This window comes from Pholcus phalangioides, unplaced genomic scaffold (genome assembly GCF_987345545.1).
Source record: "Pholcus phalangioides strain wild (caught in Gottingen) unplaced genomic scaffold, Ppha-v1.0 ptg000007l_1, whole genome shotgun sequence".
NCBI classification, from domain to species: Eukaryota; Metazoa; Arthropoda; class Arachnida; order Araneae; family Pholcidae; genus Pholcus; species Pholcus phalangioides.
The window spans coordinates 40,140,524-40,168,072 of record NW_028301600.1 but is presented as its reverse complement, the minus strand read 5'-3'; the positions used below and the strand labels follow the sequence as shown (position 1 = coordinate 40,168,072).

The 27,549-nt window shown below is 34.5% G+C and overlaps 1 protein-coding gene across 1 annotated transcript; it reads right to left on the bottom strand.

Annotated features, from left to right (window-relative positions):
• Positions 1–885: 885 nt before the first annotated feature.
• On the bottom strand, positions 886–25,213 carry LOC149085278 (14-3-3-like protein 2). Its single transcript, XM_089233204.1, has 6 exons — positions 25,056–25,213; positions 12,264–12,561; positions 10,307–10,430; positions 5,765–5,928; positions 3,295–3,390; positions 886–1,868 (listed from the first exon to the last, which is right to left on the bottom strand). The coding sequence occupies exons 2-6, from the start codon at positions 12,555–12,557 to the stop codon at positions 1,782–1,784; spliced, it is 765 nt and encodes a 254-aa protein (XP_089089330.1). The 5' UTR covers positions 12,558–12,561; positions 25,056–25,213; the 3' UTR covers positions 886–1,781.
• Between the last annotated feature and the right edge of the window lie 2,336 nt (positions 25,214–27,549).

Here is a 27,549-nt window from a genome sequence, read left to right as displayed (position 1 = left end):
AATAAGTGGATCAATTCTGTGAGTGTTAACATAAAAACCCTGTTTACTAAAAGATAACTGCCTCTTAAACACCAGACAATCAAAATGTCTGATGTTGAAAATCTGAACTTATGCATCAAACAAGGAGTTTAGGATTGCTCAATTTAAAATCTAGATAGTTGTACATTTTTTTTACACCACAATAAATTATCACCTGTTCTACTCTTATAGAATCCAACGAATTCCTTGGGGATAAAACTCAATATCAGAAAACTAACAGTTATCACTTCTGTTTATCTCAAGGCAATATAACATTGACCCAAAAGCTCTATTTTGATGCCTAATTCAATCAATTAAAAAAATTTTATATATATATAATGTCCCACATTCAATGAAACAAATTTTCCGTAGAAACCTTTTATTGCAGCTTTTTAAATAATTCATTCCCAATAGCTATAACTCCTTCCATGAATAATATCTTTCACAGAAATTAACTTAAAAAGCCACAAACATACATGACATGGTAGGCTTAAAGTGTTAACATATTAAACCATGAAATCAATACAAAATAAATAAAATATCTGACAGTGAGAGCCATCCAGTTTGGCATCTTAACAAGGAGCATCCAACTTTTGGTAATCGCTAGCTACTTGTCACAGAAGTTATAGTAAAAGTTCCTTTTTCAAAGAAACTTGATCAATTAAAATATAATGGTGCAAATCGCATATCAAAACCATTGCACTTTTTTTCGATCACAGTAATTCAGACCTAACCTCGAGATATTACACTTTGATATACTGTGAAAAAGTAAATATTTTCTGCTTTGCAGTGTTTTTTTAAGCGAACATACAAAATTAAAACAATTTGAGAACACAAAGTTGACATTTAAAAACTAATTGACACCTATCCATAATAACAGCCACATTTATTACACCACAACAAGCTCAAAATTTTGGGACCTGTGTATTTCTAATTTAATTACATAGTTCATGTGTTCTGTTTGGCACACAGGAAATGAGAAACAGACTATTACACTTGCTGATAAATGTCCGTATGATAAGTTTGAGTTTTGGGCCCAGTATTTTTGAATTATTCTTATGAAATAGATTTTATATATCAGCCGTGATGAATTTTCATAAAATAACAGACATGTTATACCCTAAGCTCAGCATTCACAAGTCATCCTAAAGATATGGCAAACTAATGAATGAAGGCAGAAAAAGATATGTAAAATTTTAAATGGCTGCTAAAGTGCCGTTAACTGATACATATCACAGCTGAGGAACAAACCACAAAATGTGAATTTTGAGCATTTCACAACTGTGAAAAATACTGAATGACACACAATGTATGACTGCACAACACTAACTGCAATACAAAATGACTATAGGTTGGATGAGATGAAATACGAGAATGAATCAAATATAAACAAACTACAGACAATATAATATCACAATAACACAATCACAGGAAAAAAAAAGCTAGAGAAATCTGAATACATTTATTAACAGTGAAATGAATGATGAACTCAAGGAATGCTCATATTAACAAAATATGAAATGTTTCCATTAAAATTTTACAAAATGCACTGAACTGAAATATTTTTCCCTGCGGTTATTTATTTTCTGTTATACTTGTTACTTAACGTTTTCACCATACATTCATAAGAATGAAAAAAACCGGATTAAGCAGATAAGACGCTTATTCACTACATAACTGAAACTTATAGTGCAATATATATAACAAGAGGCTTTCTTAGGAAAATGAAAAGCCTAGAAAATAAATAACCAAAGGTAAGAATTCTAACTAGCATCCTCAATAGCGTCATGGGCAGCATCACCACTTCCAGGAGCATCAATGTCTTCTGGTTGACCGTCAGAAGTCCACAGCTGCAATTAAAACAATTATAAATGCTTTTTTCCCTCCAAACCATAAATGAACTATTGTCAGGGTCAGACTTTGACATGAGGGGCCCCCCTCAGGCAAAACAGCAATTAGAAGCCCCTAAATTTGAGTGTTTGGGTAATCTTTTTCCCAAAAGGGGGAAATATCGCCCAGGGGTAGAAGATAATAGTTACAGACACAATATAGGATCCTATGTGATAGCTCAAGAATAGGGGGGATTACAGATGTGAGGCGTTCTCGCTCTCAGAATATTCTTGGAGAACGAGAATATTCTGAGAATATATATATTCATTTTTCTTTTAAATAATTTAAATTTTTTTACTAATTTTGTTCATATTGTGAAATATAAATCAGTTTTCATTGCCTGAAACTTTTACAACAAAACAATTCTTGGTATAATCACCCCGAATGACAACTTTTAGTTCGAGAATCCAGGTCATGAAAGGTTTTAAAAGTTTGGTTATAAAGATTTCAGAAACCTTTAGATTAAAACCTTAAAATTTTTTTTTTAATTAGATAAATTTTCAGAAATACGTTTAAAACAAAAGATATGAAACCAAAGGGTGATTGATAAAGGAAGCTATTTTTATACAATCGCCTTCATTCTAAGATACAGAACTGTTTTCTTCACAATGTGCATACAATTGAATTCTGTATCTCGCATTTCTTTAAAAGTTGTGCAGTTCAGCCATGTTGGTTTAATTTTCTTGCTTTCAAACTTTAATATTGTGGTCTACAAACCTCACTATTCCCATTTTCTTGACGGGAAGAGAGACGGGGGACAGAATTAAGGACTATTATAAATTACTAGAGAATATATATTCTTATCGAAAATAGTAATTATTCTCAAGTTATTTATCAAGATTATTTATTATAATACATACTACATATATTCTTGATAATACTCTGGAAAGATTTCGGTAACTGAAGAATATTCTCATCGAGGAGAATATTCCCAGAAAGGACTATTATTAATAACTTCAGAATAATTATTTTCTTTAAGAACATTCCCCAGTAATTCATGAAAGTAGTCCTTTCAGAGAATATTCAAGGATATTATATGTAACTATATTATAAATAACAGGAGAATATTCTCATCAAGAACTTATCAAGAATATTCTCAAATTATTTATAATATATATAGTCCCCAGAGAATATTCTCAAATATTCTCCGAAAGATTATTCTCGAGAATTTTACATCTCTAGGGATGATAAAAATTTAAACCGGGGTGGGGTGCAATGAACAAAAAGTTTGGAAACTATGGGTTTGTCTGAAAATATTTAGTTTTAATTTTTTAATCTCAAAAATCACAGGGCAAATGCCCCACTCACTCATGCACAAATCAGGCCCTGACCATTGTCACAACCAAAAACATTTTCACAAGCTACTTAAACCATAAAAATACTTACAGTCAAATTATCCCGAAGTAGCTGCATAATGAGAGTACTGTCTTTATATGAATCTTCATTCAATGTATCCAATTCAGCAATAGCATCATCAAATGCCTGCATTGTACAAAATCATACATTAACAAAATAATTTGCCAATTTCCATGAAAGGCCTCACTCTTGCACAGTTAAAACTAAAGATTTAACAAAACAATAAAAAAACCACAAGTTTTTTAGAATAGTCTTAGTTTCTATACAAAAACAAGCTTTGGTACCATATCTGGGAATATTTAAAAACTCATTGTATCATGTATACCAGTTTCCAATGCCCTTGCAAACTATTTGGTGAATTCTAAACAATGGAATGAAAAAAAAAACCCAGGAATAACCCCATGGAACTGATTGAAGTTCCAAGTTCAGGCAAAGGAGGGGGGGGGGGGGAAAGAGAATTAAATTTTGGTATGTTTTTTTTAAAACTTTGTTTTTCCTCAAACACAAATGACAGTGGTGGGAAGTGAAGTTCATTTTGGAACAGCAAAATATAAGATTCGGAGCAGTTTTGGAGCGCACATTTATAAATTGCAGCGAAATTAACTTGCAAATACAAGAATACTTTTGTTACCCCACCCCCTTGGCAAAATAAACTGTAATGTCTTTCGTCAAACATCTTTTCAGCTGGTTTGTTTTAGGCTTTTGACACCTTGTTTGAAAGAGTGGCTGACAAAATTTTTCACACCAGTCTATTGAAGATGACAATTGCTTACTGAAGGCACTATTTGCTGTCTGGAGCAGCAGCAGTTTATATATAGGCTAAAAATTTTCTATAAGTTTTCAATTTTTTTGTACTCTGAAAGAAATTGCAGCAAAATGGGAGAGAATTTCGGAAGACTCAACACAATGTTTCATGATTCAGCACGCATTATTTGGTGAGGTTGGAGATTTAACACTCGTTATTCAGCAAAGATGCCAAATTACCATTCGTAATTCGGCAGGCTTGCACTTCTACTAGTTTCGTGAAAAAAAACTTTCATTCCACATCTGGATTTGACGTAATGACGATCGATTATAGTAATTTCTGCTGCTTGCAGTCGAGACTTTTCTTTTTTTGAAAACTGAAACCAACTCATTTTATCAGGGTTCCGTGATGGAAAGCCAGATGGGGGGGGGGGGGGGTCGATAGTTTAAATAATGGACCACAGTTAACCCAATCCGATTTTCACGGTCAAAGTCGAGCGTGGGAACTTGTCAGGAAAATTTGGAAATTGATTTTTTTTTAAATCTGCTACCTTCTCTAATTTCGCAATCTTTTCTGGACTTTTGGCAACTCTTTCAATGAGAGACCAGGTGGATTATCGGTTCAAAATGCTTGTAGGACTTTATCTTTCAAATGTAAAAAAATATCTCTGTAGTGCATGCAAAGCACACATGGTTACCCGAGAGTTTTTCCCCAGCACTGTACAGTGTAGTCAAACTACTTTCCAACAGAGACCACTATTTTTTCAAGGTCATGAGATAGCAAGACCTGGAGATGGGAGGAAGTGGTGCTGAAAAGTACAGAGGAGTAAAACACTCTTCTTGGAAAGAATCGTTTTGCGGCAAGCAGAAACAAAAACAATTTGCCCGTCCTTTCTGAAATTCTGGGCATACCGAGGCAAAATTCTCTATTTTGGCACAGAAAAATTCGAAAAAACACTATAGGAGCAGGATGGCAAGAGATGTTAATTTTGGCGCAATGTGGTGCAATTTACGCAGAGTTCCAATCCCTGAAATGATCATCTTTATCAAACCACAAAATGTTCTGCCAATTAAAAACTTATCCTTCCATCTCTTTCCTTCTTAGCAAAAACCATGCATAATTACTAGGGTACTATTTTAACACAAGATCTAGGTTAAAAGTTTTAAATACATGGTAGAACATTGGTATTGTATCAACCCATTTGGAAAACAAGCCCGTCAACATATCACTCACGGGTTGTGATAGTAGCACAGCTTTCAAGTTATTTTCAGAAAAATTCTCTACAATTTTTCAAAAATAAAAAAACCAATTCCCATAATAAAGTATTAGAATGAATATCTAAATGTCAGATCTAAATTGTCAACGTTTGACAAATCAATTTCATACCAGCACTGCAAGACGTTCGACATATATCCTACTAGTTCAAAAAACTGGTCTCTAACCAAAACCAATATTTTGAGTTGCTGTTGCAGCCCACGAGTGATGCGTTATACCTACATCTATGACATACTGAACTCAATAGACTGTGGCAGTACATATGTGGATAAATCATGATACAGATGAGACAAAATTCCGATATGGTATGTAATGCACACATGTAGTTAATTATTTTTTTAGGATAGCTTTATCGTATATCGCAGCAGAGAAATACATTTAATAACCATTATTTTCAAGGTGCACAATTGCCTGCATTATCCATTTTGAAAAAACTAAAAAAAAAAAAAAAATCACCCCGAAAACTTGAAATAAGTATACCTGTTTTGCAAGCTGACAAGCTTTATCAGGAGCAGAAAGGATTTCAAAATAAAAAACTGAAAAATTCAAAGCAAGTCCCAAGCGAATAGGATGTGTCGGCTGCATCTTAGTCTTGCTGATATCAAAAGCCTCTTGATAGGCTTTCTGAGACTCATCAATTACATCTAAAAAAACAATAGTAATATTAAAGAAAGGGCTAACTAAATAGCTAACATGGCTAATTAAATATCTTTATAAATTTAATTATGGTAAATCAAATTTAGGGGGATCAATTTCAAATGTTGGGTCAACTTTGGAATTCAAGCTATTTTGTTCATTATTAACTCACGTGCATACCTTCTCTAAATTTGCTACACGTACAAGTACAGCAGACACTGCTAAATAGCAGTGTTGTTTGGTTTTAACCAAGAACTTTTTTAAAAAAACCATCTTCATTCAATGTATCCAGAAAGCCTTGACTCTTGCACAGTTAAAACTAAAGATTTAACAAAATAAAAACCACAAGTCTTCTGAATAATCTGTTTCTATAAAAAAAAGATTTGGTACCATTATATCTGGGAGTATTTAAACTCAACTCATTGTATCATGTATACTAACTACCAATGCCCTTGCATAATTACAACCATGTATTAATTATGACTTTTTTTCAAAAAGTCACATGTAATAAAAATGGTCTAAATATAATTTTTTCACTTTGAAAAATATATTGGTTCATTAGTTAAAAATATTCATTCTTACATTTTCCATTCTTGAAAGAAAATTCTTATGGTATATCTTTAAATAGTATAAGATAGTATTAGTGGTTTTTTAAATATCTCGTAAAAATGCCTAGTATATAGCCTATATAATTTTTTTTTCATGTAAAGTATCTCAGTAACTTAAAGTTATATACCAGTACCAAAATTTGTCTTGCTAAATTTTCTAGCCATGGCCTGCATTCTGATGCTCTATCTTTAGAAAATTAATGAATGAGGATTACATCACACATCATGCAGTGGTGAATATTTTCACAGGCTCCCCCACCCCACAAAGAAGTAACAGTGACTTCATGCTAGGGGGACACACACACACACAGGTGGTCTTATAATCCAATAAAGACACCAGCTGTCCCTAAAGGACAAAGACCAGAACACTTGTAGTTACATTACCTCATTCTTTCCATGATAAGCAGCACATCTCGAACTGTAGGCTATATCACAACTACACTTAATATTCAGTAGTTTTTTTTAGTACTTTCACCATTAACCCCAGTTAATCAATGTTCTTCTATGCAGTAGTAAGTGATTTATGAAAAATAATCAGCTATATGCAGGGAGATTATAATTAAAATTCTGATTCTAAAACACTACAATAAGAACCACTGGCCAGAATGACAATGATTTGCATGGATACTCCTGAAGCAATGGAATTTTCTTTGACGAAAGAAAAAAAAAAAAAACCTTACAAATGTACAAGTAGATGATGCTGTACTTAGCCAGTGGTACAATCTATTTTGTGCAACCACATAATTTTTGCACTTCAATAGCATCAGTGTGTGAATAGCACAACTTTTATCAAGATGCACATTGCAACACCAGCAAAGCAGTTGCTGAAAAACCATTTGACGATAACAGGATGGCACAACCCCTGGCCGGCTGTCAGTTCACCTGACCTTAACACTTGCAACTTTTGGCTTTGGTGAGGCACCTCAAAATGTTATGCACAGTGTCAGATTGCAAACTGGTGAATTGGAAGCACATCCACATCATTACCATGGCATACTCTGATCTGTTGAACATTTTTGCGTTTCCACCTCATGTCCTGAATACGGTGTCAACATATTTAACATTTGTTAAAATTGTAGTTGTTTAAGTGACTTCATTTTTTTTGTTTCCGTGAATTATGAAATTGTGCGATGCTAATTAAGCCCAGATGTTAATATTTTACCCTGACTGGCTATCGTTTCAATTCTGCGAGCAAATTTCCCACGTGTTGGATGAGTACAACATAGTCTATTTTACATTTTTAAGTATTTGTCATACAAAACTATTGCTTCAGGAATGCTCATGCAAATTTTCAAGTCATTCTGACCAGTGACTCTTAAACCAGTCAAGTGGTTATGACGGTGTTTGCCGTAGCTGCCATACGTAACGTTGGTGCCTACGACGGCATTTGCCGACGCGCAGACTTATTTTGGTCTTTTCTGCCAGTCAAGTGGTTAAGACAGCATTTGCTGTCGCTGATATACATAATGGTGTTGCCTACGATGGCATTTGCAGACACAGACTTTTCTGTTTTTTTCACATAGATATGACGAAATAATTTGTCCTGCATGTGCTGCCATCTCTGTACAGCCATCCTTCTACTTTATTATCTCATCACTTGGAGTTGACAATTATATTTCAAGGTCCGAGATTATTATTACTATTATCTTTGTCATGCTTTGCAAAGCTGCATCCCCATCGTTTTTGTTTCAATTTCCAACTCCCTTGCGAAGATGCATCTGTTTTATTACTCATATATCTTTTAGCAAAGGTTCAACTACTATGGTTCCAAATAAATCCATCAACAGCATTTCTTTTTGACACAGGACATTATGACCGCCCCTCCCCACTTTTGGGGTGTCATATTATGTCTCGACACATTCGAGCTATAAAAAAACATGCTATAAAAATATTTTAATATTTCAAACTTCCAAGAAAAGGGAAAAAAAGGAAAAAAACACGCACATCTTCAAAAAAAAAGTGGGCACTGCGGGTAACGCTCGGAGAAATTAATTGGACAGTTGACTGGTTAATTTAGTGTTTTGAAATGGGAACTTAATTATCACCCTGTATCATTGCTAATTAATCTGCACTAATTTTGCTTCATTATTTACTTTATTTACCTAGTTCAGTTTTACAAAATAGCTTTCTAATTAAGCATATTGAAAGTAACTGGAGAAATAATCTTTGTTATATGGTTGATAATAGCATTGAGAATTTTTAAATACAAAACTATTCCTTGAGTTACCAAAAAAATTATTGAAATACAAAATTTGGTTTCCTGTTAAAATATAAAAAATATATTTGCAGATTATGGGAATAGTATTAATTACATTAACATTTTATTTTAATCATTAGAAGTTTGGATGATTTTCCAGAAATTCTATTGTTTTTAGTGTAAATTGCTATTTAAACCAAAAAAAAAAAAGGTTTTTTTTTACCAACCCTGCTTAATGGAATCACGGGTAATATCATTTTAGTATTGGTATCATTTGTGCTAACTACAAAATAGGCCAATATCATAAAATAGAAAAAAATTGTTTATAGTAATTAGAATGCATTTTTTCATTGAAATCGTATCATAGTGTACTTCAGTCTGACGAGACTTGGTTTTGCCATATTGTGAAGACACTATCAGTGCATTACCAATACTGCACAACACTATAAAATATTTGATGTAAAACTCACTTTATGGTCCACCCTCCTAATTCATCTCAAAAACCTCCCGAACATAACAAGCATTTCTATCTGATCCTTAAAGCAATTTTCTGTAAGCTTTCAGCTAAATAAATGTTCTGGGGTACAAATTCTCACTACACCAATTTATAACTATATTTTCAATATCATTCACATAAAGATTTTTATAATGTTCATAACAGTTGCGAAAAATGTGTGGGGGGAAGAATTTTTTTTTTTTTTTAAATTCTTATTCAGAGATTGTTCTGTGATGCACGTCACTGTTTCTGGTATATTGTGCTTTAACCCATTGATGCCAGTTGGTAAGAAAATTAGCCATTCAATATTTTAATTTTTTTCTTTGCCAATAAACGGTGGGAGTGGTTCCACTAAGAATTTGTTTTCTTTCAAAAAAATCAAAGTCATCTTTAATGGGTTACCCCTTTACAATCACGGGCGTAATATTACGTCCAAATGCCAGTGGAATAAATTTAAACAAGTTCTGTTTCCTCTCTTCAGCATCCGAAACCTTTATATATTATATTAATTTTTTTTAATATTTTATTTATTTAATTTTATATATATATAAATATATATATATATAAAATCACCATCACCTTACCATATAATGATTTATTATTTTTTTTATATTATATATCTTTGTTTTTCTAACATGCGGTTAGGTTAGGACAAGGTTACCATATTTATCGCTGATTTCGTTAATTAGAAACAATCCAAATTTCTTGCCAAATGCTTGTACGTAAAGTGGTTAAAACATTTCATCATATTAATTTATTTTAAGATGAAAAAATTGAATTCTTAAAGATTTTTACACAACAAACCTTGTTAATAGAAACTTTCACATATATATAAATAGATCTAAACTACATTTTATAGCACGAATACACATAATAACAGTTTTTATATACCTGCTGACTAATGCTCCCCCCATTGACTTCGACATTATGCTCTACCAATATTGAATTTTAAAATATAAACCTTTTCCCTTATTGTGTCTTTTGATTTGCACAAGCTTTATTTAAAAAAATTTCCTGGTACTTACTGTTGATACACCCCTGAAATTACATTCATATTTCAAATTATTTTGTAGCTATACACTCACCTTGGCGTTGATCCCCGGTAGCCACTTCAGCTAAATACCTGTAGTAATCTCCTTTCATTTTCAGATAAAACACTTTGCTTTCAGCATTTCCTGCTTTAGGAATCAAAAACTTGTCCAGCAGTGCCTAGGGGTGAACAAATATTCAACCAGGTCCTCACACACATCAGTACAATTCAGGAGTTATTTGATCTCCCATCTGGAGAAATTCATTAATGCCTTCATAAGTTGAATCATAATTTTGAATCAAAAAGATGTCAACCAATCACTCTCATATCACTAGAATTTTATAGATCAACAACTGCTGATTACTCTCTCTACCATTTTTTTACAATCTTTCTATAGAAGTCCTATAGTAAAAACTTGTCATTATAAAACATTATTTAAAAAATATATATTGAAAGATGTATAAATGTATTAGATTGTTTCATAAGTTATGGCTGATTCAGGCACATAAAATGGCAACAGCTGAAAAAATCTCATTCATGGATGCCTTATATAGGCTAGTGTTTCCCAACTTCTTTCATCATGCCCCACCTAAGCATCTTGTAAAATTCTGATGCCCTCCTATAAAAGACACATGGGGGAGAGAAATTTGTGACCCAAGATCAAAAATTGAAAAAAGGTTAAAGTATTGAAAAAATTATTTGTGAATTTAAAACTTTTTGAAATTAAAACTTTTTGAAATTAAAACTCAAAATTTCTACGGAAAGATTCTCTGTTCTCCTGAAACTTTAGATTAGCCTGTGTACACCCTCTCCATCAGAATAAATGTGGAAGACCTAAAACTCAAGTTTAGCCTTTAAGTCAGTGCAGGCCAAAAAATATTTTCCATGAAGCTTAATGGTCAATAAGTCGTACTGTGATATCTCTATTCCTGCAGTAGCATCTTAAAGGATAAATCCAATGGACCCAGCACTTATAATACGTAACCCTACATTACTGGAGAATTTTACTTATTCCGCAATCATTTTTTCATTATAAAAAAAATAAGAGTTTTCATTGGTACTTAAATTATTTCCTCATTAAATTTTACTTTTCATTAATTTGTAAATTATTTTTTTTCATTGAATAGGACTTTTTTTTAATCCAGTAATTTTTTCATTGAATATGAATTTTCATAAATCATGATTACTCCCTTATACAATCAAATTGCCCCACATTAGAAATATCAGCCTTAGGCCTTTCTAATTGAAGTTAATACTGAAAATGAAAACTTATTTGATGAAATGTTTTCTCAGATCTATGCCTTCATACATGTCTTCACCAGTTTTATTTCCCAATTTACAAACTGGGACCGAAGTTACTTGGATTCACAGGGGAAAAGATGACGTTCTTGAGAGGATAAATCAGAGATTTTGAGAATGAATTTTAATGTTGGATTATCCAGAACCTCAAACTTTATGATCGCTGATTATTAAGACACTATAGCAGTGATTCTCAAGCAGTGAAAATAAAAAAAAACAGCAAATTTGAAAAGAAATAATTATATTTTTAAATAAAAATAAATCTAACTTCAATGATAAAAAATACTCTGCAAGCCAAAAAAAAAGGTTGACTGCACTACAGTAATGCAATAATCTATATCGCAGCTTAACAACTCGAAAAAAAAATTAGAAGTCAAATTTCTTAGAATTAGAAGATTTTTTTTCACTAATTTTTTAGAAAGAAGGGTAAAAACATTTTTAAGCTTTCCCAGACCTTGGTAGCCTTTTCAAAATGATGGCGAGAAAAATTACATGAATTCTGAAAATTTTACATTATCAGACCAATTAAGTCACCACACATGAAAAATATTAGGCGCTATCACTGGTCTTTTAAATGCTGATGCCCTGGCACTTGCCAATCTCCAATTTATAATGGTACATAATTTATAAAAAATTAGTCTGAAAAGCACTATTACTAAATAAAAAATATTTTATTAACATGCATATATAAAAGAGAATAGTAAGATTATTACCAGAACATCATTACATATCTCTTTCAACTCTTGCTCAACCTTCTCCCTATACTCTTTAGCCATCTGCTGCTTCCTTTCACTCCCTTCAGTTTTCTGCTCAATGCTAGAGATCACCCTCCAAGAACTACGTCTAGCTCCAACAACATTCTTATAGGCAACTGACAAGAGGTTTCTTTCCTCATTTGTCAATTCGGCACCAGTCTCAGTGACTTGTTTCATAGCAGCAGCCATATCATCATACCTTTCAGCTTGCTCTGCAAGCTTAGCCCTCTGTACAACTTCTTCCTTTTCCATCACTCTAAAAAGACAAAAAATTATACATGGACATTTTATACAGGGTGGTAACTATCGACCTATTACGTTGGTCGTTTTTTGACCGCCCAATAATTACACACGATTCCTTGTGAAAAGCTAATATAGAAAAGTGTTTTCCATTTTTCGATCGGACAAATATTATGTGAGTTATAAGCTTTTAAAATTTTGTGACGTGTCATTTTTCTAACGGTCAGTTATATGCCAAATACCGAACCAAAGTGCATTTCTCTGCCAGCAGCAGGTTGTCACTTCTTAAAAATGAACTGAAATATTCAATCCCATTAGAAACCAAGTTCGGCCTTCTTCCTTCACGATTGGTACTTTCTCTCCACGTAGTGCGATACTATACCCTTGCTATTATGTATAGTGATACTATACCCTTGCTATTATGTATCGCTTACATGTTACCTTTGTCTTCTATGTTGGCAAATTTATCGTAAAATTTGTACCATGTTAGCCAAATAAGATGTTTGAAAATTTTTTTTAGCCAAATCAAAGTGATTTTAGGGTGTTTTTGAAGCACTGATTCTGACATTGGTTTTATCAGATCGGCTCTAGTTTTTGAGTGAATGAAAGTTGAATTTCGATGGTAATACAATAAGCAAAACACGTATCTATTGGGAGGGGACGAAGCAAAATGCGATAATTCATGAAATTTTCAGAACTTCTATATGATATTGCATTCAATCAATTCGTTAAAAAAAAATTACCTGCATCAACGTTATTGATTAAATAAATTCAAGAAAAAACTGACTAAAAAATAAAAACCACTACATTTTAAAAAAAAATTCAGGACGGAGAAAAAACAGAATCTACGTTTGGTTATGGTAATATACACTCTGACTCGCGCAATTGGCAGTCCAGTTGCAAAATAACTATGGTCTGGGTGCTTTCTCGTTGGATACCGTTGACTGTATAACCTTGTTGCTTGCAAGGCTGATCCGTGGCACTCACCTAATATAAGGTGCATGTCACAATATTCTTGTATGCTGAATGCCAAATTAGAAATTATAACAAATAATTTGATGCAGTATTTTCTGGAGAATAAAACAAAATGACTAACACTTATCTATAATCTCTGAAGCTAGCTTCAGAGATTATAGCTTGTGAGATGCAAACAACCTGTTCTGACTTGTAAAAAAATCTTTCCTGAAAAGTGCGAGGGGAAAAAAAAAACGGGTTTTTATATCTCATTTTCTATATAGCAGGGTTAATACATTTTTAGCATCGTCTAAAACGCCAAGTTATACATTTGGTGTACGTTTGGTGAATTTGGCTGGATTTTTAAGTGACATCAATTTTTAAAGTGTTATAACTCAATTATGGGTCAGATCAAAAAACAAAAAACACTTTTCCATATTAGTTTTTCACAAGGAATCCAGTGCGTAATTATTGGGAGGTCGATAGTTAACACCCAGGAAAAATTTTCCTGGGGAAAATTCTCCCGACAGTTAGGGGGAATGTAACGGGTCAGGATGACATCCTTCTCTTACTTTAACGTTTAATTATTATTTTGTTTGGGGATTCTCCCGGGGGAGATGTCACATGGTCTCGTTATATTGTTATATTTTTACTGACCTGTTTCGGAGGTTGGCTGCAGACTTCCGCTGGAATAATTATTTTGTTTGTGTTTTCAGTGTTTGTGAAAGGCGTGATCGAGAGTCTGGCCAGCTCGCCCGATTACGTTTGGCGTTGCCACTGAAAATTTTAAAATAATTGACTTTTTTTTGTATGAAAATTATTTTGCAACTTGTTGAATTTTTATCGAGAGATGAAGTGTTGCCGGTAGACGAATGGTTCTAAATTTAAACTGGTTTAAGATGTATAAAAGCGCGTCTCTCGTTCTAACTAATTGCATTCATTCAAGTATTCACTTCTTGCTTTCGCTACTTGAGTAGCTAACTCTCGTTATTCTCGGCTTCGGTCGTGAATCTTCAAAAAATTTTATGATTTGAATGATTACCTTTCTTGTTCCCGGCGGGTACGGTGAAGATATTGTTTTTATGAAAGTTAAATAACTACTTAACGATTCTTGCAGTTCAACCTGTGACTGGTTGCCCTCTCTAGCAGATGAAACCTCGAATGGTTTGGTTCCTGTTAAAACTTCTAGTCTAATGCTATTAGACTAGTCTAAATAGTGCTATTAGATAGTCTAAATCGTCCAGTACTTTATCTTCGACGTTCAACTGGCTGGGCTCCGGTGGACTTTCATCGATGATTGCTGGGAGATCTACCTGAAAATTGGTTGCTGGCGACTGGCTCTGAAACTTGGGACACTGTTCTTCGGTTGATTTCAACGACATGGATGGATCTACATCGCTATCGTGTCTAGTGCACCCTCTTGGTCTGCGAGAAGAAAGGTGATGTCAGGCGACATGGACTTCTGTGGCGAGATCCACGCTTTTTATAACTAAAATTGATGTTTGAATAATCATGGTTCGTACTCTTCCAACGAAAAAAAATTCAAGGACTATTCAAGCACTTTTCAAGGTAAAACTTAAAAATTCAAGGACTTTTTTTACAAATACATATTTTTCACATAAATAGGCGCATATTTAATTTTGATTAAAACTTTCAGAGATTACATTTCTACCTACTTTATTTCACATCATCCGTAATGAATAAAGGAGGCCACATACACATATATATCATACAAAACATATGACACATTGAATAACACAGTTCGTGCCTGTCAATTTCCCCATTGAAACTTAGTTTAGTCTGCATAGTTAGTCTATATTGCAATTAATTTTCTTTTAAAGACTAAAAAAAAGAACTCTTCTAAAGATAGAAAATGAAAAATTATTTCTTTCATCAATTCTGGATTTATTTCTTTCGCTAATGCCGAAATTCTTTTTTATTGATTCTAAAATTATTCCATTAATTTTGGAATTATCTCTTTTATCAATGCTGAAGTTGTCTTTAATTCTGGAACTCTCTCTCTCATTAATTCTGGAACTCTCTCTCTCATTAATTCTGGAACTCTCTCTCTCATTAATTCTGGAACTCTCTCTCTCATTAATTCTGGAACTCTCTCTCTCATTAATTCTGGAACTCTCTCTCTCATTAATTCTGGAACTCTCTCTCTCATTAATTCTGGAACTCTCTCTCTCATTAATTCTGGAACTCTCTCTCTCATTAATTCTGGAACTCTCTCTCTCATTAATTCTGGAACTCTCTCTCTCATTAATTCTGGAACTCTCTCTCTCATTAATTCTGGAACTCTCTCTCTCATTAATTCTGGAACTCTCTCTCTCATTAATTCTGGAACTCTCTCTCTCATTAATTCTGGAACTCTCTCTCTCATTAATTCTGGAACTCTCTCTCTCATTAATTCTGGAACTCTCTCTCTCATTAATTCTGGAACTCTCTCTCTCATTAATTCTGGAACTCTCTCTCTCATTAATTCTGGAACTCTCTCTCTCATTAATTCTGGAACTCTCTCTCTCATTAATTCTGGAACTCTCTCTCTCATTAATTCTGGAACTCTCTCTCTCATTAATTCTGGAACTCTCTCTCTCATTAATTCTGGAACTCTCTCTCTCATTAATTCTGGAACTCTCTCTCTCATTAATTCTGGAACTCTCTCTCTCATTAATTCTGGAACTCTCTCTCTCATTAATTCTGGAACTCTCTCTCTCATTAATTCTGGAACTCTCTCTCTCATTAATTCTGGAACTCTCTCTCTCATTAATTCTGGAACTCTCTCTCTCATTAATTCTGGAACTCTCTCTCTCATTAATTCTGGAACTCTCTCTCTCATTAATTCTGGAACTCTCTCTCTCATTAATTCTGGAACTCTCTCTCTCATTAATTCTGGAACTCTCTCTCTCATTAATTCTGGAACTCTCTTTCATTAATTTTGGAATCATATCAATACTGAAATTATTTCTTTCATTTATTGTTTTAAACAATAGAAACAAAGAACTATGGATGCCATTAGAAAATAACGGAGATGCGCTGACATTCAACGCGTCACGTGATCTTCCAAGGAATGATGTAGGCCACTGACGTCATACCAGCACCAGTACTACAGGGTAAGACATCAACGTGTATTAAGGAGTTCTAATACAGGACGCGGGGGGGGGGAACTGCACGGGTGGCAATTTTTAGGTAAAATTATCTAATTCCGAATTGGTGGGGGCGGCAAGACAATACAAAAATCCTAGTTATGGCCCTGCATCATACTCCCTCCAGTAATATAAGCTCAATGGATTTCAGCACCGATTCACCCATTGAAGCACAGCTCGCATTTGGCGGCATTTTTGTCTGGCACACTCAGCAACCAATCTTGATAGAAGGGATTTTTCAGCCACAAGTAATTAAAAGTACACACACTTGCTACTCATTTTTGTTTTCTTTCTTTAAAGAACCTTGTACAAGCGCTCCACATCACTCCTAAATAAATATTTTCTTGACAGCATGGGCGGAGATACGGCGGGGGGGGGGGGGCCTAGCATGAAAGGTGAGGTTGACTGATCTAATGTATATATGCATATATGAATTGACATCATCTTCGTGCCCCCTCCAGACTTCCAAGTCAATCGCCGCCTATGATTGACAGTAATCAGAGGAAGCTTCGCTCACTTACGGACCGAAAAGGTTGAAATTATTTTGGCAAAAATTAGGAAACATTTTTTTCTAAGATATTGATTTCTCAAGTCCTCCAGAAAAAATACTTAGTACAAAAGTTTAATGACTTCCAACGATTCCAAATACGTCTACATACGATCACAGGATACATGCTACCATAAAGCCGGGTTTTCCTAGAAGTGGGTTGTTGGGGGCCAGAGCGTGCCGACTGAGCTGAAGAAAAAAAACAACAATCGAAGTTCATTTTGAACTCCAGCTTTTATTCCATAAAGGTTGCAAGGAAAAAAACAAGATCATTTACGATCATAAAAAAATAATAAATAAAACGGCCGACAAATAACAACTGGGAATCTCAGGGAGAAAAAAACAATCCCGACATACACGCGGAAAAAAAAACCAGCCTACAGTATAAAGCCCAGCTCCCTTGAGGGCGAGAGCACGCCGCCCGCGATTTACATATTGCGTCGGGCCCAGCGGTTCCATGTGCACAGAGAATAAAAAGGGAAAAAACATTCCAACATAGGTTTTCGGCACCGCATGAACCGAATTGGATCATTTCGCGTCGACAGAAACGTGTTACATAATCACACTACGCGTTTGTGTATTGCTACCGTGGCGCATCAGCTACTCTGTCATTTGCATACTCCGGTTTGAAGGGAAGCATTGAGCTCGATGAAGGGAAGTGAAAGAAAACAAAGATGAAGAGATCAGTAAAACGAGTGGCGCACAACCCATTTGACTCCTCCAGAAGCAGTCGGCCAATCACACCCGACATAAACACTGCCGTGCGGCTTGTTGCACTCTCTAGGAAAACAGTTGAACTTGTATTATTGGTGAGTGGACGGCGTGTCACGCTGGGCGATTCACTTTGCACGCGGCACAGAAAACCTGCTCCTACGAAAAAGGACGTCACTTACGGAGTTAAAAAAAAAAAAGTGGCGAAAACTATTTTGGAAAAAACTAATTTTTCACACACACAAGGACTCTCACAGAATTCTTAAAAAAAATTTATTTTTCAAGGACTCTTATGGATTTTCAAGTACTTTCAAGACCTTGAAAATGAACTTTTTTTTTCAAGGACTTTTCAAGGACCGTACGAACCATGATAATTGACTTTAATGCAAAAAAGTTGTTTTAATAAACGAGTCTAACTTAATATAAAGTAACTATTAATGTAATAAAGCTTTTGAGGCGATGCAAAACAAACTTGTTTATTTCCTGCTTGTCGTCATGCTTATAACAGGACCGGGCACGTAACCCCATTAAGGGATGTTACAGCGTCCCCCAAGACGTGTTCTTCCCTAGGTCCAAGAAGAAAAAAGAAAACCTCCAAATTTTTTTTCCCATTTTTCACAGTCCATCACGATCGTGCTACCTTGAGAAAGTGGTTTTACTACTTTGTATACTGTACTGATATACATGCGAGTTGTTGAAGATATTTAGTTGCTTCCCTTAATGAGGGACCATGTACAAAATTTTAAAAAATTAGAGTTTCTTTTCCCATGTGGATTTTCTTCCCTCCGGTTACATACCGGAAATTACGGTACTTCCGCAGCTATCTGCCAGCATTCGAAGACGGTGTCTAAACGGCGTTAATCCGCTTTGTTCCTACAAGATTGCAAATGCACATTTTTTTGAATGCCTGTTCAAAGTGTAAAACATTTTCAGAGATCGTTAAAAAAAAAACTAATCTTTAAAAACTACCTTGAACATCTAGTTCTCATCGCTGCTAAGAGTTAGTCGTTGTTTCGCATCATGAAAATCACGGGTGTATACGAAGAATTGGCTTTCGGAGAGGAAATTGTGGGCCAATAACACTCAAAAATAATTTTAAATTAACATAGTATAAGACTGTTTTCTCCAATATTGTAATTTTCTAGAAAATTATTAATTTTTTTGGTTTCTTCGGGGGGATGCTGGGGTTCTGCTGGGATACTGCCCCATACTCCCCAGATTTTGCCTTTCGTAAAAATCCGGGTTTGGAACCTGCGATTATGTAGTGGTAATCAGCTAAAAATGATTTTCTAAGGTTTTCCAATTTTTAAAATTGGCTGTTCCTTTGAAAAAAGCTCTAATTGCTATGAAAATCAGACCTACATCACAAATATGTATACATTAAATTTCAAATCCATGCATTACCAATTTGGAAGATATATGAAGGGCTGAAACTAAGGTGGGGGAAGCAGGCGGGTCTAGTGCCCTCCCTGGCTCTGGACTAGAGGGGAAAGCCAAAAAAATTCACCCTTTATAACTGCTTCCTCTACATTAAACTCAGTGCCAAAATGTGTGCTTGCGCCATTAGAGAAAGTACCTAGTTGCTGCCCTAGATAGATGGCACTACTCCAGGGTTTAAGCTATGGTCGCATTTTTCGCAAAATGCAAAAGAAAATTTTAGAATACAAAAGAAATGGTAGCTACTTTCACAAAAATACATACAGGAAGTACAGAACGAGTAGACATCCAACCATCAATCATTACATTAGCATTGTAGCATTTTGCTAAAGCTTTTCTCCCTATTTTCGCTTTTCTGCAAAAGGAATTTTTTATCTAGCTTAAACCCTGCACCACTCGCTCGCTAAATGCTGAGCGCACACACACTTAAGTTTCACCAATACAAATACAAAAATAAACTTAATTTCAACTGCAGTTTTGTTCTATGTAAAAGGACTTACCATTAAAAAAATGACCAGTTGATTTTTACTATAAACAGAGGCCGCTCTACTCTAATTTACCTGGGTCCCAGAACATTCAAAAAATCTGGGTCCCTTTCGAAAAAAATTATCTTGAAAAAACGTATGGTCCTCCCCATAATTCACTGATATTTCTATGAATTTTTTCTAGCATGCCCCAGGTCTTTCATCACCTACTTATACTTCTTCGTTGAGACAGAGCAGTGGCCATGTTCTGGGTAGGAGGAGGTATCCCTGAATCAAATTCATTTCTAAAAACATGTTCTATTCAAAAAAAGGTTCATTTACTTTTGTCTACTAGTAGGAAAAGCAAAGCAGCTCATTAACACTGAAAATTTAACATGTGAAATTTAACACATGTAATAAATTTATCGCAAATATACAGTCGATCTCGCCTATAAAGTTCCCATTTAGAACATTTTTTCCACTTAGTCTGATTTATTCTCGTTGTCCCAACTCTATAAATTCTCATTAAGATTTCCTGTTTAAAGTGTTTTTCCGCTTACGTTATTTTATGACAGTTTTGAAAAATGTTATAAGCAGGATCCACTGTAATTAAAAGTTAAGAGGCACATTTATATATTTAGGCCTACTAATAAATCAATCTATGAATTCACTTCTGATTGATTTTCCATTTCTTTAAAAAAATCTTGGCTCTTTCAATGATATCTTGTGATTAAATTTAAAGCAAATGAGATTCTCAGACACTTTTCTGGTTCCCTATTCTTATAAATCATTGCGCAATTTCCTGGTAGAATGATTTTACTTTCCCTCCCTGATGGTCCACCACTGATCTGTCGCCATTTAACTGCCACATACCTTAATATGAAAGCTATGCTAGATTTGTATTGGTGAAACTTAAGTGGGTGTGCCCAGCATTTAGCGTGTTTTGTATTCAGTGAGTGGTGCCATATAAGGCTGTAACTAGATACTTTCTCTAACGGGGTAATCACAAATTTTGACACTGCGTGTAATGTAGAAGAAATAGTTATAAAAAGATGAATTTTTTTTGGTGCTCCCTCTAGTCCAGAGCCTGGGGGGCACTAGACCCGCCTGCTTGCCCCAGTTACAGCCCTGACCCAAATTGTTGCCACGACGCAAAAGCAGCTCTTGGGATAAGTGACTCATACGGGATGCCGCAAATCCCCGATGAAAAAGCAAAAAAAAAAAAATTCTGGAGGGTAGCAATATCCGAGATGAAAGTGAGCAAAAGATTATTTTTTTTAGGAATTGCAGGGCCAATGCAAATCTGACCTAGCTCCCATATTCAGGTGCGAAATATGTGGAAGTTAAATGGTGGTAGACCACAGTTGTGGACCATTAGGGGAATTATAGCTTGGAATTGCTCAAAAAAGATTTATATGAATCAAAAGATGATCATCAGAATCATTTGCTTCAAATTTATTATTGAAGCTGAGGTTTTCTGAAATGAAAAATCAGAAATTATAGACCGACTTATTAGAGAGTAAACACTGTATATAACTAAACCTAATTATACGACTAAATTAAACTTTTTTTTGTTAGTAAGGGAAAGTGCTCAAATGCCTCCCCCAGCAAAATTAATTCTGAAAATTTATTCAGAGTTAAAAATAATTTGAAAAAAAAAAAACCAAAACACTGCAAATTTTAGATTTTCATCAAAGGTATCCTAATCCCCCCCCCCCTCCAGTTATTATGTACACATTTATTTTAGTTGCTTATATTTGTTATTATGTATAAGTAATTCATACTGTATGTATAATTAGTTACATTTATATTGCTTATATTTTTTTATTTTCATATAATTAGCTTTTCTTCATGAATAAGACAAATATTAATCACAGTATAAAGAGGTTGACAAGTGATCATGCATCAATCAAAATGATTTCAAGTATAGTCATGAAATATATATCACAAGAATATACATGATGAGTTTCCCTCTGAAACTCAGAGGGAACAAACTATAACAAAAACTATTTTTGAAAAATTAAAGCATGAGTGAAGAGAGCAAAGCAACTGCATCACTGCAAGTGGGCTAATAACTGAATGGGTCTGAAGAGTTTTCTGGCACTTTCGCAAGGTAGCAGCTCTGTACATGTAAATTAGAGAGGGATGAATTTATGGCAGGGAACAGATTTCAGGCACTTTCCCCTAAATCTTTAGATTGAACTTTTTAGAAATCAATTGATTCACAGGGGTGCCTCTGTAAATGAGATGGGGGAACTAATTTTCACTCAAAAAGGACTATTTTGTCAATAACCTGGGTCCCGGGACTCAGGTAAATTAGAGTGAGGTGGCATATCTGTCTCAGTATCATGAACTTCACTAAAAGTTGCGGAACAGAATAAATGTAAAAAATATAAATAACAGTATTTCTGTTCCTGTTAATGGTCCCAGCAGGCAACAATTGAATTTCAAAAATATCTTTGAATTGTAGACAGCAAAAATATCTGCAAATTCTTCAGAACTAAAATATTTTTTGTACTGTAATTTACATTTTATATTAAACAATTTTTATTTATACATGACTTGTATTTTGATTTATATTTTCATCTTGAACTTAAGAATCTTCCGGAGAATTTTGAGAAGTATACACTTGAAGTTTATTAGTATTTTAAAATAAACCCAAATATAAGTGAGGATAAATATAAACATTTCCATTGTTTGAATTTCTTGTAAATACATTAGCATTATGTTTTTCAACATACTTTTTCTTTAAAAGACTAGAACTGTAATATACTTTTGTTAAACATTATTGAAGAATATTTTGACACTAATTATATTCTGTTATATTATTTATTATATTCTATAATGAACATTCATGTAAATATATGAAGCAAATAATATTTTTACTAATTAAAAATTATTTTGACAAGAAAACCTTAAGTTTCTATATCAATCCCTCTTTTTGAAACGAAGGAAATTAAATTTTCTGTCTGAGCAGTGCTGCCTGAAAATAAATTGCAGCTCAAGGGGTTGAGACCAGAACCGAATGACAGCCATATAACTTCCATACCACACACATGAAATAATTCATCACAAAGCTTCTGAAACAATAAAGATTTAAAAATTATATAGACAACTAGCTTTATTTTCTGTAAACGTATGTGGTCTACACAAATCTTCAATTATAGACTGATCGTTGCCTTGGAGCCGACTTGAACAATGCTAGTTTAAAAATTCGTCAGAGCTGGGAAAATGCTCGAAATGACTTTTTGGAAGGTTTACCAAGATCACCCAGGTTCCCAAACAATGTATTTCAAAACATTTTAATACCTTTACAATGGTTCATCACTTCTTCAATCAGGACCATAATGTGCCTTCTTGGAGCAGATTTTATTCTTTGGGGGCCAGAGACAGATTTAACGGCAGGCGCACAGAGCGTCCTGACTTCAAAAGAGAAGTCAAACCCAGACTCTTAAATAAACAATGGTCAGAAAGGTCCTTCCTGTTACATAAATATTCTCTGTATAAAAAAATAAAACCCAGACTATTTTAGGTAATAAGCTAATCAGATAAATAAGTCTAACAATAAAAATGAAAGGTACAACCAAAAAAAAACCTCAAAGATGGGCACATCCAATAAATAATCCAATCCACACACCTCCATATAAAAACCAAGCTCTAAATAAAGTACTCTCAATGGTTTTCCTAATCATTCAAAACACTGGAAAAAAAAAAGCAAAGCATAGCTGGTGACATTTGGATCAAAGAAAGGGAACTCTCCACAAACATTCTGGAAGTATGATCGACAACCCAGAGTCATTATGTCGGCTTTGGCGACACATCGTCAAAAAAAAGTTGACAAGATTGACAGTGACTTATACTATAGCTGTTCCAAAAATATCGTAGAGCAGTGTTTCTCAACTGCCAGGCTGACGACAATCAAATCGGGCCGCAATTCAATTTTCCATTTATTTCCCATTAATCATGTTTATAACAATATTCCCGTTCCAAAAAAAAAAAAAGAAAAATCAACTGGGCCATAGATTTCCAAAGGTTGAAAACCACTATTCTAGAGGGATCGTTATATTAAAAGGCAATATTACCCTCGCATCCCACTAAATTTATGCTGTCGAGTTTATTTTTTCGAACTTGTAAACATATAAAAGGTTTATCAAATAACTTCGAACAAATTTTATTTATGTAATTAAGTGTAGTAAAAAGCATGTTTTTACCTCAAATTACCAGGAAAAAAAAGGACTGCTGTAAAGTTATTCTTCCACGGCAATGTCAGCATCCAGGAGGGGGTATCGTCGACGTCTCCAACTGTTAGCTTCTCGTAGAATTCTCACGATTCTTTCGCATCAGAAATGTACTAAGGTGAAGGTCTAACTTTCGCAGCTTTGATGGGTAGCCTCCTGGTATATGCAGTGCCGTCTTAACACATGGCCGAGACTCAGAAAATAGAATAGTTCAATTTGCTGAGAATTTGCCAGATAGGGCCTCAGAAAAACCACTTGGCAAAGGGGGACCATGATGCTCTTAAGACGGTATAAGAACAGGTCATATGAACTGTTAGAGGCACTGCCCCTGTAAAGAGGTTTACTGCATTGCACTTTTCTGTCAACAGAAAGCAGCAGTACAAACTTCAAAACTTATGATTAAGTGTGTTGCAAAATACCAATGTACCTCAGAAGAACAAAAGCATATGTAGAGTTTGAAAATTATTAAGTTATTTTGAGCGAGATTTAAGAAAATATCCTTGTAGTGGTTTCACAATCTCAAAAAAATTCCGTTATAGAGGTATTTATCGTAGAAATATATATAGTTGCATCGAAAGGAGTTGACATTAGGCTATAGGCAATTCCAAACAAGATTTGAAAAAATATCGTTGTATCGAGCAACGTTGTAGGGAAGGTTTCACTGTATATGGAGAAAAGCAAGGAGGCAGTGCCCGGAATTATAGCTAGTAGCACTATAAGATTGTATTCGGAAAAGGGGTGTGTGCAACCTTTAATTGTGCAAGAGGCATCGTTTATAAAAACATCACACAAATGTGTAATAATTTCAGATTTAAATGCTTAGAATGCAACTCAAGATCATGTTGGCGATGAATTAATGAACTCGTTAACAAAATAGTGACCTTTTTTTTAACATAGTCTACATTTCCCGCCCATCCGCCATGCGGTGAAACCACGTTTAACTAACGCGAAATGACACGACAAAGAAACAGAAATAATGCATTTCATTTAATAATTTATACAAGACTCACCTTGCTTTACAAAATTCAATAAGAAAAAATAATCCGATGAGGATAATATATTACTTTCTTATCGAAGTAATACGCAGAGTGACGATCACGAACCCTAAATGCGAAAATTCCAGAAAGATTAGTCGGTGTTGCCACACTTCTTAAATATACACACCCATAAAAATTATACTTACTCTTTCAATATGACCAAGCCTGAAACCACGATTTTATCGTATCTATAAGAGATTATTTTTCTCACCTACAGAAATTAGGTAGAATGATGTGACCATATTTGCATGCAAAAATTCGGGCCATTGGAAAAAAGGCCATACATCTTATGTAATTTTGGCTATCCCGACTTTTCTTTCTAAAAACTTTCTGCTTTTCACATATTTTCAACGAAGCGTACATGAATTTTTATTCTATATTGAAATTATTTTCAACTAATGAATTATATTATTATATCATCATCATTAACAACCATTTTCATTCCACTGCTGGATGAAGGTCTCTAAATTTTTCCATTCTGCTCTGTCTGATTAAAGGCTGATTAAGGCTTATTATTAATACGCTTTGGTCTGATGCTTTAGCCATCCAGTTGACTCCTGCCACTTTCCTGATCTCGTCAATCCATCTTGCGTGGGGACGCCTTTTCGGACGTTTAACACCACGGGGGTACCAATCTAGAATACTTGTGGTCCATCTGTTGTCCTGTCTTCTTGCAATATGTCCAGCCCATTTCCATTTCAAACGTTCCATTCTTTCCATGATATCATATACCTTTGTGTGGTTCCTTATCCAAGTGATTCGTTTTCTGTCTCTCCTTGTGATGCCTAGCATACATCTTTCCATGCTCCTTTGTGCTGTAGCCTTCGTATCGTCTTGCTTGTGAGTATCGATGTTTCAGCTCCACAAGTCAGTGCTGGTAGCACACACTGGTTAAAAACTTTTCTTTTCAGGCATAATGGCATGTAATTCTTCGGAATTACACATTTTGCCAAAAGTGCTCCATCCAATCCTGATTCTTCTGTTTATTTCATTAATGATTCCGTTGTCCATGGTAATTTCTTGTCCCAGGTATACATAGCTTTCTACTTTTTCTATCTCTGTGTTGTTGAGCAAGATTGTCCTCTTCAATGTAAAGGGGTTGAACATAACTTTAGTCTTCTGCAGATTTGTTTTCAAGCCCACTTGAATACTTGCCTTCGCCGATACATCCAAAGTGGTGTGACATAACTGTGTAAACTGAAAAGAAAGCCAAAGCACACAGCATTTTTTTTAAAGGAATCTCGTCAGGCCCAATAGTGGTAAGTACCACTATCATACAAATACAAATACAAATACAACGCCACAACAGGCAAATTGCCCAACGAGGTGGCTGACTTAAGAACATCATGGATCCCCGAGCCCCTACCTACTACTGCTACACCACACATGCACCCCCCCCGGCCCCCGCGGAACCCCCCAACGAATTGGTACATGCGGGAATGTGGTACATACAATACACAAAATATTATACAATTTGCAAAAAAAAAAAAAATACAATGAATATATATTATATGATATCAAAATACAAGAAAGCAAGAAAATTTGTATGAAATTACTTACAAAATTAAAATTTGAAAAATCACATACAGTTATTACTTATATACAATATTTACTTATACAAAATACACACGTTAAAGAGTTAAACCATATTATTCTTCTTTAGATCCATCAAAAACTTCATCAGAGTCCAGGCAGTTGTGGTCTGTCCATTTTGAGGTAGTTTTTGAGTCTTTTAAGTTTTAAGAATTGATCTTCTGGGTATGCCGAGATGCTCCTTAGATGTTCAAATTCAGAGTTTTCAAGTCTTTCACAGAGCTTTCTGGCTATCTTCAGAGTAATTTCATGTATTGTATATTTTCTTATATGTCTGTTCCGAACAAACCAATTAGCATTCTGTAAATGTCGTAATGTCTTTTATTCTGATATCTTTCAAGTCGTACCAAATTATAAGAATTTGCAAATAACCAAATAGGTGCCGCATAAGTAAAAATACGTCTAATAGCCGTTTTGTTTAGATGGATAGAATGGACCATGAACTTTTAGTACACCGCCAATCGACTGCTGTTACAAGGGGACACCAGTATCGATTGGTAAGGGACAATGCAAGGTTATGGTGTCGCGGGGGGGGGGGAGTTTTTCTCTAATAGGGTTGTCAATAAATGGAATAGCTTACCCCCGGAGGTAGTAAATTGTAACACAATTGACACGTTTAAAAAGAAGTATGATAAACATGCTGGGGTAAATCGAGAAGCTATTCATACTTAGAATAAGACAACCATAAGTATTCTTTATGGGCATTGTATAATATTTTATCATGTGTATATATTGTTTATAATGTTTCTAATTACATTTTTAATTGGGTTGCTTTATTTTTGAAATATATGACATCCATATTTGTTATGGGCGTCTTTTTCCCAGCCACCTCGATGGACATTTTGCCTGTTGTGGTGTATTTGTATAAATGGAT